The following is a 14,107-nucleotide window of genomic DNA, read 5'->3' as shown; positions in this document are numbered from 1 at the left end:
GGTAGAGTTTTGTCAGGATTGGCTCTCCCAAGGCCGTCAGTAGTTCCAATGGAATGTTGTCTACTCCCAGGGCCTTGTTTCGACTCTTCACACAGTATCGTATCTCCCATTTCATCTTCATCTACATCCTCTTCCATTTCCATAATATTGTCCTCAAGTGCATCGCCCTTGTATAGACCCTCTATATACTCCTTCCACCTTTCTGTTTTCCATTCTTTGCTTAGAACTGGGTTTCCATCTGAGTTCTTGATGTTCATACAAGTGATTCTCTTATCTCCAAAGGTCTCTTTAATTTTCCTGTAGGCAGTATCTATCTTACCCCTAGTGAGATAAGCCTCTACATCCTTACATTTGTCCTCTAGCCATCCCTGCTTAGCCATTTTGCACTTCCTGTCGATCTCATTTTTGAGACGTTTGTATTCCTTTTTGCCTGCTTCATTTACTGCATTTTTATATTTTCTCCTTTCATCAATTAAATTCAATATTTCTTCTGTTACCCAAGGATTTCTACTAGCCCTCGTATTTTTACCTACTTGATCCTCTGCTGCCTTCACTACTTCATCCCTCAAAGCTACCCATTCTTCTTCTACTGTATTTCTTTCCCCCATTCCTGTCAATTGTTCCCTTATGCTCTCCCTGAAACTCTGTACAACCTCTGGTTCTTTCAGTTTATCCAGATCCCATCTCCTTAAATTCCCACCTTTTTGCAGTTTCTTCAGTTTTAATCTACAGGCCATAACCAATAGATTGTGGTCAGAGTCTTACAATTTAAAACCTGGTTCCTAAATCTCTGTCTTACCATTATATAATCTGTCTGATACCTTTTAGTATGTCCAGGGTTCTTCCATGTATACAACCTTCTATCACGATTCTTAAACCAAGTGTTAGCTATGATTAAGTTGTGCTCTGTGCAAAATTCTACCAGGCGGCTTCCTCTTTCATTTCTTAGCCCCAATCCATATTCACCTACTACGTTTCCTTCTCTCCCTTTTCCTACACTCAAATTCCAGTCACCCATGACTATTAAATTTTCGTCTCCCTTCACTATCTGAATAATTTCTTTTATTTCATCATACATTTCTTCAATTTCTTCGTCATCTGCAGAGCTAGTTGGTATATAAACTTGTACTACTGTAGTAGGTGTGGGCTTTGTATCTATCTTGGCCACAATAATGCGTTCACTATGCTGTTTGTAGTAGCTTACCCGCATTCCTATTTTCCTATTCATTATTAAACCTACTCCTGCATTACCCCTATTTGACTTTGTGTTTATAACCCTGTAGTCACTTGACCAGAAGTCTTGTTCCTCTTGCCACCGAACTTCACTAATTCCCACTAAATCTAACTTTAACCTATCCATTTCCCTTTTTAAATTTTCTAACCTACCTGCCCGATTAAGGGATCTGACATTCCACGCTCTGATCCGTAGAACACCAGTTTTCTTTCTCCTGATAACGACATCCTCTTGAGTAGTCCCCGCCCGGAGATCCGAATGGGGGACTATTTTACCTCCGGAATATTTTACCCAAGAGGACGCCATCATCATTTAATCATACAGTAAAGCTGCATGCCCTCGAAAAATTACGGCCGTAGTTTCCCCTTGCTTTCAGCTGTTCGCAGTACCAGCACAGCAAGGACGTTTTGGTTATTGTTACAAGGCCAGATCAGTCAATCATCCAGACTGTTGCCCTTGCAACTACTGAAAAGGCTGCTGCCCCTCTTCAGGAACCACACGTTTGTCTGGTCTCTCAACAGATACCCCTCCGTTGTGGTTATACCTACGGTACGGCTCTCACTGTATATATTGCCTTTTCTTAGCCATGTGTTGGATGCGTCTTGATCGATGTGTGGCTGTGTTAGATGATACGGGTGCTTGCCATGTAGTGTTTTCTTTTTCCAATTTACTTTCTTTGTATCTGTTGATGTTATGTGATCTAAAGGGTTGTAGAAGTGGTTATGAAATTACAGTGGTGTAGCCGATGTATTTATATGAGTGATTTCTTTGTGTATTTTGCTAGTTTCTGCTCGTTCTAGAAAGAATTTTCTTAAATTGTCTACCTGTCCATAATGTAGGTTTTTTATGTCGATAAATCCCCTTCCTCCTTCCTTTCTGCTTAATGTGAATCTTTCTGTTGCTGAATGTATGTGATGTATTCTGTATTTGTGGCATTGTGATCGTGTAAGTGTATTGAGTGCTTCTAGGTCTGTGTTACTTCATTTCACTACTCCAAATGAGTAGGTCAATATTGGTATAGCATAAGTGTTTATAGCTTTTGTCTTTTTCTTGCTGTCAATTCTGTTTTCAGTATTTGTGTTAGTCTTTGTCTATATTTTTCTTTTAGTTCTTCTTTAATATTGTATTATCTATTCCTATTTTTTGTCTGTATCCTAGATATTTATAGGCATCTGTTTTTTCCATCGCTTCTATGCAGTCGCTGTGGTTATCCAATATGTAATCTTCTTGTTTAGTGTGTTTTCCCTTGACCATGCTATTTTTCTTACATTTGTCTGTTCCAAAAGCCATATTTATATCTTTTGGAACAGATATTATTATTATTCATCATCACAATCATTATTGTTATATGACTGTTATTGTGGGGAAAATAAATTTGCAGATTCCAAAGTAATCTCTTGCTAATGGCGCAAACACACATGCACACTTTATCTCACTAACACCCAACATAATCACTGGCAACAAAAACACAGCTGATCAACAATGTTCACAACTTGAGAGTTTAGTATTTTTTGCATCACGTCATACTCCAGGTTATGTTAGAATGTTATGATGTTAGGAGAAAAGTTCATCAATTACTCATTTCTTGCCTAGACAACAGAAAATACAAAGCTGTGGTTCAGGATCAACAAATGAGGGACTAGTTAGATTTGTAGATACGCCCCTTTGATATCATGGGATGAAATTTAAATGATTAAGGAAATGAGCTGGAGGGAATCCAGTAAACAGACTAGCACCGAATTGCAACAGCAACATATGCTATTTTTCATACAAAGCTCTTATAAAAACAATATATTACTATTATAAGTTGATCATAATCTGTGAATTTAAGTATTTTAAATTCCTGATCATGTGGATAACTGGAAAACGTCCCTGCACCTAAAATGTTCTGAGTCATGGACAGAAACCAAGTGCTTCACCAAAAAATTACCTCCTCTAGCACAGGTGCTGATACCTAAAAATTAAAGGTAGAATTCAGTAACACATCTAGGATGAGACAATAAGAGATTGTGGCCCATAGAACTTTTGTGGACAAAAAAAATGGTTCAAATGGCTCTGCGCACTATGGGACTTAACATCTGAGGTCATCAGTCCCCTAGAACTTGGAACTACTTAAACCTAACTAACCTAAGGACATCACACACATCCATACCCGAGGCAGGATTCGAAACTGCGACCGTAGCGGTCACGCGGTTCCAGACTGAAGCGCCTAGAACCGCTCGGCCACACCGGCCGGCTTTTGTGGACAGAGATTGCATGTGGCGAAGCCACTCAGTATGCTCTTTCAACCAAACAAAGAATGTGAGTGGAATAAAATTAATATAGTAAATCCAGTTACGAAGTTTATAATGCTGACGAGGTGATGAATTTATTGGTACTGAGCTCCAAGCTGCTAACTCCATAATTAAATATCTCACACAAATTAAATCAATCAATTTGAGTACCAAAACTAATCTGCTTCAGCCAACGAATGCCTGTTCGGTAGACTATCAGCTGGAGGGGGATAAACATTGTTGAGGTTCACCATTCAATCAATATTAATATCACTCAAGATGGCAAAGTTTCTTAAAGTTGGAGCCATTACTTTCAAATCGAGCATACAGGTGCTTAAGGCCACCAATTGTCCATGAGTTGGAAGAATTGGTGCCCAGACTAACTTCAAATGGCCGAGCCACTCTGCCAGTCTGGGGCGACAAGAATCATTAGTGCCTCCTCTCCAAGTTATTTTGGCATCAGGCACCTCTTTGCCTCTCACAGAAGTATACTGTGAGGCGGCACCCGAAGTAACAAAAGAGCTAAGGACCATTCTCCGGGTCTCAGTTGTATGCAGTTGCTAGAAGATGTAGGACACATCTCTCCGTTAAGTAGCCACAATGTGGAAGTTACTGCTACCTGAACACGACTGCCTCTCCATAGCCTTGGAAGCAGCAATGTGTGTGGAGCAACTAGCAGCCTGGTAACAATGTAGTTGCTCAGGAACTTTAGTAACTACAGTAAAGCAGTGAGCTCCAACGTGCTGCCCTTGTTTCTGGTATCTTGATTCCCATGGTTTACACTTCTCATTTTCAAGATTCAACTCTTGACGTAACTTACCTCTCTCTCTCTCTCTCTCTCTCTAGGTATTGATTTTCAATTTCATTGAACCTTTGAAGTTTTATTTTCCATTGGGCTTGCAGCATAGTATATGTTAGTGTACAAAATAATGTAAAGGAAGGCTCCAAAACTAGCTGCAATAAGGGAATATTTTTTGGCCTGTTTCAGCTGATTGCCATTGTTAAGTCAAATATTATTCTTACAAAGATTTGACAGAAAAAAATTACTATAAATGCAATATGGTCATCATTTCCAATTAGACAGAAGTACCAATGCAAATGTAAACATAAAACAGCCACCATCTATGTGTGGATAACCTTACCAATGTTATTTTCGCAGGTCACTTGATAGTGGCAATTAGCCAAAACGGGCCTGTCATGTAAAATATTTAAAATATATTACCTTATTGCAGCTGCTTTTGGAGCTTTCATTTTCAACCTATGATCTGTTAGTCTGATGTACTACCTGGTCTACAGTAGGGAGACACCTCACCTAACATGGTAAATGCTAGTAGACAAGTATAGATGTGTGACAGGGCAACCTCTATTTGTGATGATGATTTTGGTTTGTTGGATGCTCACGGCATGATTATCAGCGCCCGTACAAATTCCCAATCTTTTCACTGTGCAGTATTGCCATTTTCCTGAACCCCACATGAAAACCTAGTCATCTGACTTAAGCTGTTGGAAATTATGAGCATATCATCAAAATTATGTCCTTTCATTAGCTATTGATGTCTTATACCACTAGGCCTCACTGCAACAAGTCGAGTTCATCAAGTGAAGCTATGGAACTGATTTAAAAGGCTCTTGGGCTAGGTGTAGGATTGTGTATGTCTGCAATTATCAGGCTCTAATGCAAAGGAATGGCACAAACTTTTGCAAATTATCGTTCAGACTCTTTTGTGGATAAGTAAGCACACCAATAAGATTGTTTCTAATATGTCAGTTAGAGAATGTTCACCTGTGTCTAGGTTTCACTCAGGATCCTGCAATGCATGTTCACATGCAGTTTATGACCTGCTGAAAGAACTATCAATACTAGCTAAAGCTGTCATGTCATTCCTTAAGGCAAGCTGTTATTTTAAGCAGAATCCCAAGTTTTGACAAGATTAAAGCCCAAATCCCACTAAAAAACGATATCCACATTACATATTTCAACATCTTCAAAAAATAACCTCACAATGTTTTGGTTTATTCCAGAGTTCTAGTTCTATTACATTCTACTGTATGATCCACTTGCCTTGTAAAAGCAACGTTACTGTCCCACCATGTGCCTATGCATCCCTGAATGTGTTTGAATAGTAATGTGTAGCAGCTCAACAGTTATGTCACCATCTGATAATGGCAGATAGATGATCCTGTGAAATATTGAGCAGTGTTTACAACAAAATCCTAGGTTTAACCAAGAACCTTTATATAACTGGTTCATCAGGAAGAATTACACACAATAAAAACACGAGTAGATATTATTACAATACAAATTTCAATCCCATGGTGTCCTAAATGGAAGATTTATTTCCACTCAAGACGAGGCAGCATTTAATTGAAATTCTTTGTTCATTTACTAAATCTCTGCAGATTGTGGGATGTTATTTGCACCTGACCCCCCCCCCCCCCCCCACACACACAAACACAAACACACACACACACACACACAAGCACTAAATTAGAATAAATTTCCTTTATTTCTGTCAATGATCACAAAACATTTGGTCCTTACACTACCAGTTTTGGTCAGCAGTGACATCAGAAATGAAATACAACTGGTAGACAAATTATATCTTAAAACAATGAAGTATATCATAACAAAAAATTATTACTTTCATGGGGGTGGAAAATTAGATAAAATAAATAAAATAGTTACACATAACATCAAAATGTACTGTAATGGCACAATAAATTAATTATTTTAGATTTTGCTTTATGAGCAGTGCTAGTTTTTGCTTCAAGTATGGTGTACTTCACTTAAAAGAACCAGTGATCTAATAAGAATACCCCTAGGGATTTTTGAAACAATGAAAAGTAGGAAATAACTTTTAGGTTATGTGACAGATCATTGTACATTTGTATGGCACTATCTGTAATGGAGGTTTTAAAGCTGTTGTCCTTACTGACTGGATATAGAATTCCTCTCTTTGTCTGGTACCATGCTCATGAGGCTTCTGAAAGAGAGGCCTGCAGGAATCTGATTTTCATGCATGGTGCATTGCTCTTTCTTGGTTCAAGATGATGACTGAGCTAGCAGTTGTTCTAGCCCAGCATACAATACCATACTACAGAATGATGTGGAAATGTGCAAAGTCTGCAGTTCCAACACTGTGGAAGCTTGTGCAGGTTAATGTACCCTGTAGCATACTTTCTTCAGTGTTGCATTTGTTTTTGTAATGTGTGTCTGCCATTCAAAATCATGTTGAAGTCATATGCCTAAAAATTGTTTCCAGTCAGGCTGCTAATAATGCTGCAGTTTATTGTCATGGAGATGTTGGAGGCTTCCCCCTTTAAACAGAATTTTAGAGAACTTTTTTCGGATTATTTATTACTAGCTTATTTCCTTCAACCGGTCATTTAGCTGGTCTGTAGCTTTATTTACCTCTGCTTGTAGTTGTCCTGAGGTTCTCCCTGTACGAAAGATGCTCTTGTCACCTGCAAAAAAAGTATTTATTTGTGGCTCAGTGCTTAGATCTTGGTTGATCACATACAGGAGGAAAAGAATATGCTGAACAATGGATCCTTGAGGGACTCCACTTTTTATTATTCCTGAATCTGGAAAAAAGGTTCTAGTGCTACCATTTAGTTCATGTGTTATTACTACTATCTGTTTCTGATTTGTTAAGTATGAAGAGATCCATGTTAATGCAGTGTCTTAAATGCCATACTTTTGGAGCTTTTCCAAGAGGGTTCTGTAGTACAAGATGTCAAAAGCTTTGCTTAGATTTTGTCCACTGCTTCTATAGCATTTTGAAAATTGTAGATGGCACAAGTCAGATTTATTTTTCTAGAAACTATCAGTGAGGATTTTGCTCTTGGCCAGGAATTTCATTAATCTGCTGAACATGACTCCTTCAGTATTTTGGCAAAACCTGATAATAAAGTGACTGATCTATAGTTTTTTAACTTTGCTTTTCACGTTTTTTATAAACAGGGATCACTCTGGCAATTTTAAAGCAGTCTGGAAAGGTTCCTGTTGAAAAGAATGAGCTTACTGCCCGTGCAATGTGTTTTGTAATATTTATAATTATTTCTTTATGATGAAGTTTGGAATACCAGCCATTCACCATTTACTACTTTAACCAATAATTCTGGATGAAGAACTTTCCCCTCAAGATGTATGATTCATAAGACAATAAAACAAAGAGCAATGTTAAGTTGTGCTGCTTTAATGCTTGTCAATAAATTAAATCTCAATCTTACAAATATATTACAATCTTGAATACAACAGTTACAATTACTTCAGTAACACGAAATTCCATCTATACATATAAAACATCATTACAAGGATTACAGTTAGGATCTCAGATTATTTTCTATAGTTCTCCATGGTGTAAATTTTAGCTTATTTCAGCTGATTTTTTTAAAGTGAAAAGTAAAATTTTTCCACAAATTTAAGATTTTATATAATAGGAGAAATTTTATAATAGAGAAATTTAGAAAACATTACGAAACTGATACGTTTGCCCCTGCAGGTATGGTGGACACATCCTTTAAAAATACTTTTTTGCTCAACAGTGAGCTACTGTGTTTTGTCTATGATACACTTAAAAAATCATATAAGCAACGAAGAAGTCTACATATGCTACCTGCAAATGTTTGTTGATTTAAAGAGTAAAACAGACGGTTTGTATATGGTCCTTCAAGAGTGTAAGATATTAATCTCCATGTGCATGAAAGTGTTGGTCTTAACAATGTTTATTAAATGTATTTTGTACTCTATTTTTTGCATACTTTCTAATGTCATTTATGACCCATATAAAATGGTTTAAATTAGAGTCTACTAAAATGTAAATTCAATTACAACAAATGTGAGGCAATAAACACAGAATTTTGCTTAAAATACAAAGGAACCTGTATTGAAATTTGTATCAAGTACTTTTTTTAACAGAAACTAAACATAGTTTTCATTTTTTACATGTTTTCTAAATAGTGATACTATTAAAAACATACAGCAGTCAATATCTCTTCATACCAGCTGGAGATGTAAAATCAACACAGTCCCAGGAAAAAGATAACAGAAAGTTGATAGCGAGTACAGCTTGTGCATTGTGGCTGCTTCACATATGCATTACATCTTCCTTTTTGTTGTTCATTAGCACCCCATCGTTTGACATTCTCACCATTTTGTTATATTTCTTATATGTAGTCTTCCGATCATAATGTCTTCATTCCGAAGATATATCAGTTATAAATGCTGTTGAGGAGGCCTATGTCCCTGCCAGGTACATTCATGAGTATCACTTATGTGATTTTTGTGCACTTTTGTATTTATATCTGAGAAACAAATGGCTAAATAAAGTAATGCAATAAAGTGAAGAAGTTCCAGGCACATGCTTTACTGCTAGACCACTACGTCTGTCAGAGAGAAAAAAAAATAAAATAAAAAAATAAAACAGGAATACAGCCACACAAAATGCAAAGAAAAAAATTATTGGCTTGAATGTGGTATAGTTTCACACATCTACACTTTTCTGTTGCCACCAGATAATAAATAATCATGTTATAGGAAAACTTGCTGTTCAATTACTGCTGTCTGAGACTGTAGCTTACTGAGACTGCAACGTAAGAAATGGAAAGAGAGAAACATACAACATGTGTTCCACAATTTCATGTGATGAGGGTTTTTTTGTGTGTGTGTGTGTGTGTGTGTGTGTGTGTGTGTGTGTGTGTGTGTGTGTGTGTGTGTGTGTGTGTGTGTGTGTGGGTGGGAGGGGGGGGGGGGAGAAAGAGTTTCATGTGGCATCATGGTCATCAGGCTACACCTATGTCTGCATTTCACATTATGTTTTGTGGATGTGATCAGAATCAAATCAAACTTGATCCTGCACAAAACAATGACTGACTCAACAAAGAGTAGGTCAGAGAGTGAAATATAACTGCTCTAATGATCTTAATATAATCCTTACCATGTTACATGACAGGGTTTAATTCATCATAAAACCACAGTCAGGTAAAATTACGATAAAGGAAAACAAATACTTCCTTTTGTGGTTAGCCTCAATAGCCATTCGTAAGAAAATATTTATGGTTTCCAAGGGGGGCAATCAATCATCACCTTTAGGTGGTATTTGGAGAATACTGCATTACAGCATCATGAACGGGTATCTGGAGATCACTGCATGTGACACTTAGTTAATGTTCACTGATTAATAAAAGTAAAACAGTGTCAGTATATTTCAGTTTTGTTCACAGTTAAATTATAAAAAAAAAAGTTTCATCTAAATGCACGTCATGCATCCGAAAGAAAGCTTGGTAGTATGAACTATTGCAAGGAAGTGCCCATGAGTAATAAATTTAATCACTATTATTATTCAATGAATTTCCAATAATATTAAAACATTTTCTGAATCTTCTCCAGATGGCACATGTGAATGAACATGTCGAATGCGAGAGCAGAAGAAACAGATATAACCTACCTGAGAAGCAGTATAACAGACATGGCAAACTTGATATGAATATCAGTGCAATAAGATTGCAGATTTTGGAATCCATCACTGGTATTCATTTCCCTCATTTCAAAAAGAAATTTGAAAACTAATTACCATGCTTCTTCCCAAAACATAACGACATATGAATGGAAAAATGAATGTATATTTTTTTAACATGATGTTTCAATTTCATTCATTTTGATACTATTATGACACAGAACAATTCTTCGCTGTCAGAAGAAATCTCCAAATGATCTGTCAAAAACTTCACTCTGTAGCCACACTTCGTAATGCTGCTTAAAATAGTCAGTGAGTTCAAAGGGCTGTCCAAGCACACTTGTTACACAGTGATCCATGGGTTCAAATTCAGGGTCACTTGATCCTGAGCCATATCGTCTACTATTAAACCTGTCAACACAAGAGCGTAAAGCACATTCTTCTGCTTGGAAATCCCAGGGACGTGCATCTTGATCATTCCCATACGCCCAATCATCATTTAACCGATGTCGAACCTTCTGATAAATTGCACTCATTGTTTTCATGTTTGACTTTCTCCACTGTCTACCCAGATATTTTGTTTGCATCTTCAGCAATTTTAAAACATACAGCTGCATCATTGCATGGCGAACTTTTAGGGTACGCCTTAAGATTGGTGCTGATTTAAACACAACAAGCATCATGATACGCGAGTGTTTCCATTTTGTTAGTTTATTAAGTATCCTGAGGAGATTGATGCACGAAAATATATTGCGCCATGAATACTGCTGATTCTCTCCAATTTCAAGACTCTCTATAGTCAATTCTGGTTGGTCGCCAATGACACATGCTGGAAAGTCCAAAATAGGAATTGAATTTCTTGCACTTACATACGCAATAATGTTTTGGTTAAAAAATTTCAATACGAGAGGTATACAGTTGGCAAAAACTAAATGCTGTGACATAAATTCAAACTGGTAGATATGATTAATTTTAAAATGTTTTAATAACAAAAGGAGTACTGCTGAAACAGCTTTTACTATGATCTCTTTGTGTCTACTAACATCCATGCCAAGTTTCATGGATTGCAACACAGTCATTGGCATCTCTTCTGGAAGAACATCTGCTAAAATATTTATAGAGTCAGTTTTGGTTTTTGATGTTGGAGCTGCAGCGAGCAGAATTTTAAGTAATGCAATCATGTACTGGGGCAAATTTGGTAACATTCCTTGATATAATACCTCTGTTGGTGTCATTGGAATAGGGGGTTCCATAGTTGATAAGGGATTTCTTGCAATTTCTTCTTCTTTCTGTATCTGTATCTCTGCCAGCGAAGTATACATGTTATGTTTCAGAACCTCAACACCTTCATGTATTGGATGGGGCAGTCCAGCTAGTGATTCTCTATCACCTTGTAATGGGAAACCAACAAATTTAACTCTTGTATTTTCAAGAAACATATCGAGATCCTTCTGCCGAGCTTTTGGTGCCCACGGAAGACCCTTGTTCTTTGATGGAATTGGTGTGCTCGGTCTTGGGCTTGGTGGTTGTGGAACTTCTCCTGCTTCTTCCATTGCCTGTCTTTCTTCAAAGTCACGTACTTCCTCGTCTGCTTGATATGAGGATTCAAATTCCATCCCAGATATTTCATCAAGTGAACTCTGTTTCATTAGACTCCTGCGGAATGGTCGATTGTTTCTTTTTTGATTCTGTGCTTCCAGCAAGTCTGCAGCACTAGCAGGTGGTGACGATGCTCTCATTGTGCGAACTACTTCCATTGTATCTTGTGTTGCACTTAGGCCAGCCTGCTCACGATACTGCTGTTTAAGTTGCCTTAATGTGTCCATACCACCCAATGAAACTAGTATTGTTTTCCACAGCACCAGGAGTACTTTCTTCATAGGAAAATGTGGTGCAGAGCCACTACAGAAACGTGTCACCATACCAAGAAGTTTTACAACGAGCAGCTCGTCCCCCAGGGGATTTCCCAACTCACCTCTGAATGCTTCACGATTTATTTTCCACTGCTCACAATCGTCATCTTGATCCACACGCATAACTTCTATCATTAAATACAAAACGCTTAGTATAATTCTCAAATCTGTTGAATCCGCTAAACTTACTGTAAGTTTTCTGGAGTCCGTCGCAGCCGAAGTACAGTTTTCTATTTCTATATTTAATAGTTCCACAAACGTGCTTAAAACCCCACATTCATAGAGTAACATGATGTTCTTCAAAGACCACTCTTGCTGTTCAGCGTCTGACTGTAGCTCTGCCCAGCAACCCTGCGCCAAATACAGTATACATCGTGCAGCCTTCATACGCAAAGATTTATTTGACACTTCCAACTGGTCTAGCAATTTCATTACAACAGATCTTTGCTGGACTTCCGATAGCTTCTGCCAAAATGGAGCTAACTTATATTCCTTCATTTGATCTTCAAACGCCTTGAGATTATGTTGAAATTCGGGTTGTTCTGTGTAGCTGTACAGTTCCGCGATTTCGTTGATCATATTATCCGCATCGTCGTACACAAAATCAAGATCTGGACATTCAGGACCACCCTCTGAATCTTGCCGTTGTCTATTTAGCAAGTCTCTAAACTTCGTAACTATGCGTTTTCCATTACCGTTTGCATCCATAGCCTCGATTAATACATACAAACAATCACAATCACAATTCAAAACATTAACTTAGGATCTTGACACTCCATAATACTTCAAAACATTGCCAAAGATTTTGACTGTCGAGCCATCGACTTTAAATAAGAGACTTTAAATTTAGAACAGAAATAACGTAAGATATTTAGCAAAATTTTCACCATACCGACGTAAATACTGCTGATTTAATTCGACAGAAAACTGTCAAAACCTATTTAAGTGTACAGTTCCTTTTTCACAGAAGCGTAGAATTCATTATTATCACAGAAAAATATTTGTGTCGAAAAGTTGTGCAACGGCTAACAGTTAATAAATTGATGGCATATTTAAATTGTTTACTGTTCTCTGTCATCACCAGGTTTGAATAAAATTAGGGAACGGTACATTAATAAGACGAATTATTGGTCTTCTGTTGTACGTATTTAAGTGTCATGGCGCCAGTGATGTCTTCCAGTTCTTTACCAGAAACGTTTTTGTATAACTTAAAATATGATTTATGTTACATTTATACTGTAACATCTGCTTTTAGCAGCACAATCACAGTGTAAAATATCAAACTGCGTTCTGTGTGTAGTTCAAAACTGAAAAAAAGCTCACAGTGTCACATGTCTCAACATAAACTGATGACGAGAGAGGCGCTTTCAGTTCTGTGACTGCGCTGGTAAAAGGCAGTTATTACACTGAAAAGGCTAAGTATTACGTAGCGTGATCTGTGGAAAAAATAATTTTCAAGTAGATTTCACTGACAATAATTCTTCATATTAGTGGACTGCAGTCATTTGATTCCGATAGTCTCGCACAGAAATGGTTTTGGCAAATAACAATATAGTTGTTAAAGATGTCAATATAGTGGCTGATAGTTATTGTACCACACAACCACAGTATCCTCATTATGACTTCCATTGACAAAATAGACGCATTTGTGTGCACTACATACAGGATCTACAGTACATATGACTCTGCAATTCACAATTAAGTGCCTGGCAGGGGGTTCATCGAACCACTTCCAAGCTACTTCTCTATGGTTCCAATCTCGAAGAACGCGCAGGGACACAAACGTTTATATATTTCTTTGAGAACTCTGATTCCTCTTATTTTATTACAATGATCATTCCTTCTTATGAAAGTGGGCGCTAGCAAAATATTTTCACACTCTGAAGAGAAAACTGGTGATCGAAATGTCATGAGAAAGTTCTGCAACAACAAAAAACGCCTTTGTTTTAATGATTGTCAAGCCAATTGGCTTATCATATTCGTGGCACTGTCTATGCTGTTTCACGATAGCACAAAACGAGTTGCCTCCCTTTGAACTTTTTTTTATGTCCTCTGTCGATCCTAACTGAGGCGGATCCCACACCATACAGCCATACTACACGAGAGGGCGGACAAGCGTAGTGTAAGCAGTCTGTTTAGTGGACCTGTTGCATTTTCTAAGTGTCCTGCTAATGAATTGCAGTCTTTGGTTTGCTTTCCCCCACAACATTACCTACGCGATCGTTTCAA

General features: G+C 37.5%; 1 protein-coding gene across 1 annotated transcript; it reads right to left on the bottom strand.

Annotated features, from left to right (window-relative positions):
* Positions 1-9,242: 9,242 nt before the first annotated feature.
* LOC124789536 (striatin-interacting protein 1) lies at positions 9,243-12,676 on the bottom strand. Its single transcript, XM_047256931.1, has one exon. It carries the CDS (start codon positions 12,584-12,586, stop codon positions 10,202-10,204), a length of 2,385 nt encoding a protein of 794 aa, XP_047112887.1. The 5' UTR covers positions 12,587-12,676; the 3' UTR covers positions 9,243-10,201.
* Between the last annotated feature and the right edge of the window lie 1,431 nt (positions 12,677-14,107).

The sequence above is a fragment of the Schistocerca piceifrons genome, chromosome 3 (assembly GCF_021461385.2).
Source record: "Schistocerca piceifrons isolate TAMUIC-IGC-003096 chromosome 3, iqSchPice1.1, whole genome shotgun sequence".
Lineage (NCBI taxonomy): Eukaryota > Metazoa > Arthropoda > Insecta > Orthoptera > Acrididae > Schistocerca > Schistocerca piceifrons.
This window is presented reverse-complemented; position numbering and strand designations above follow the sequence as displayed.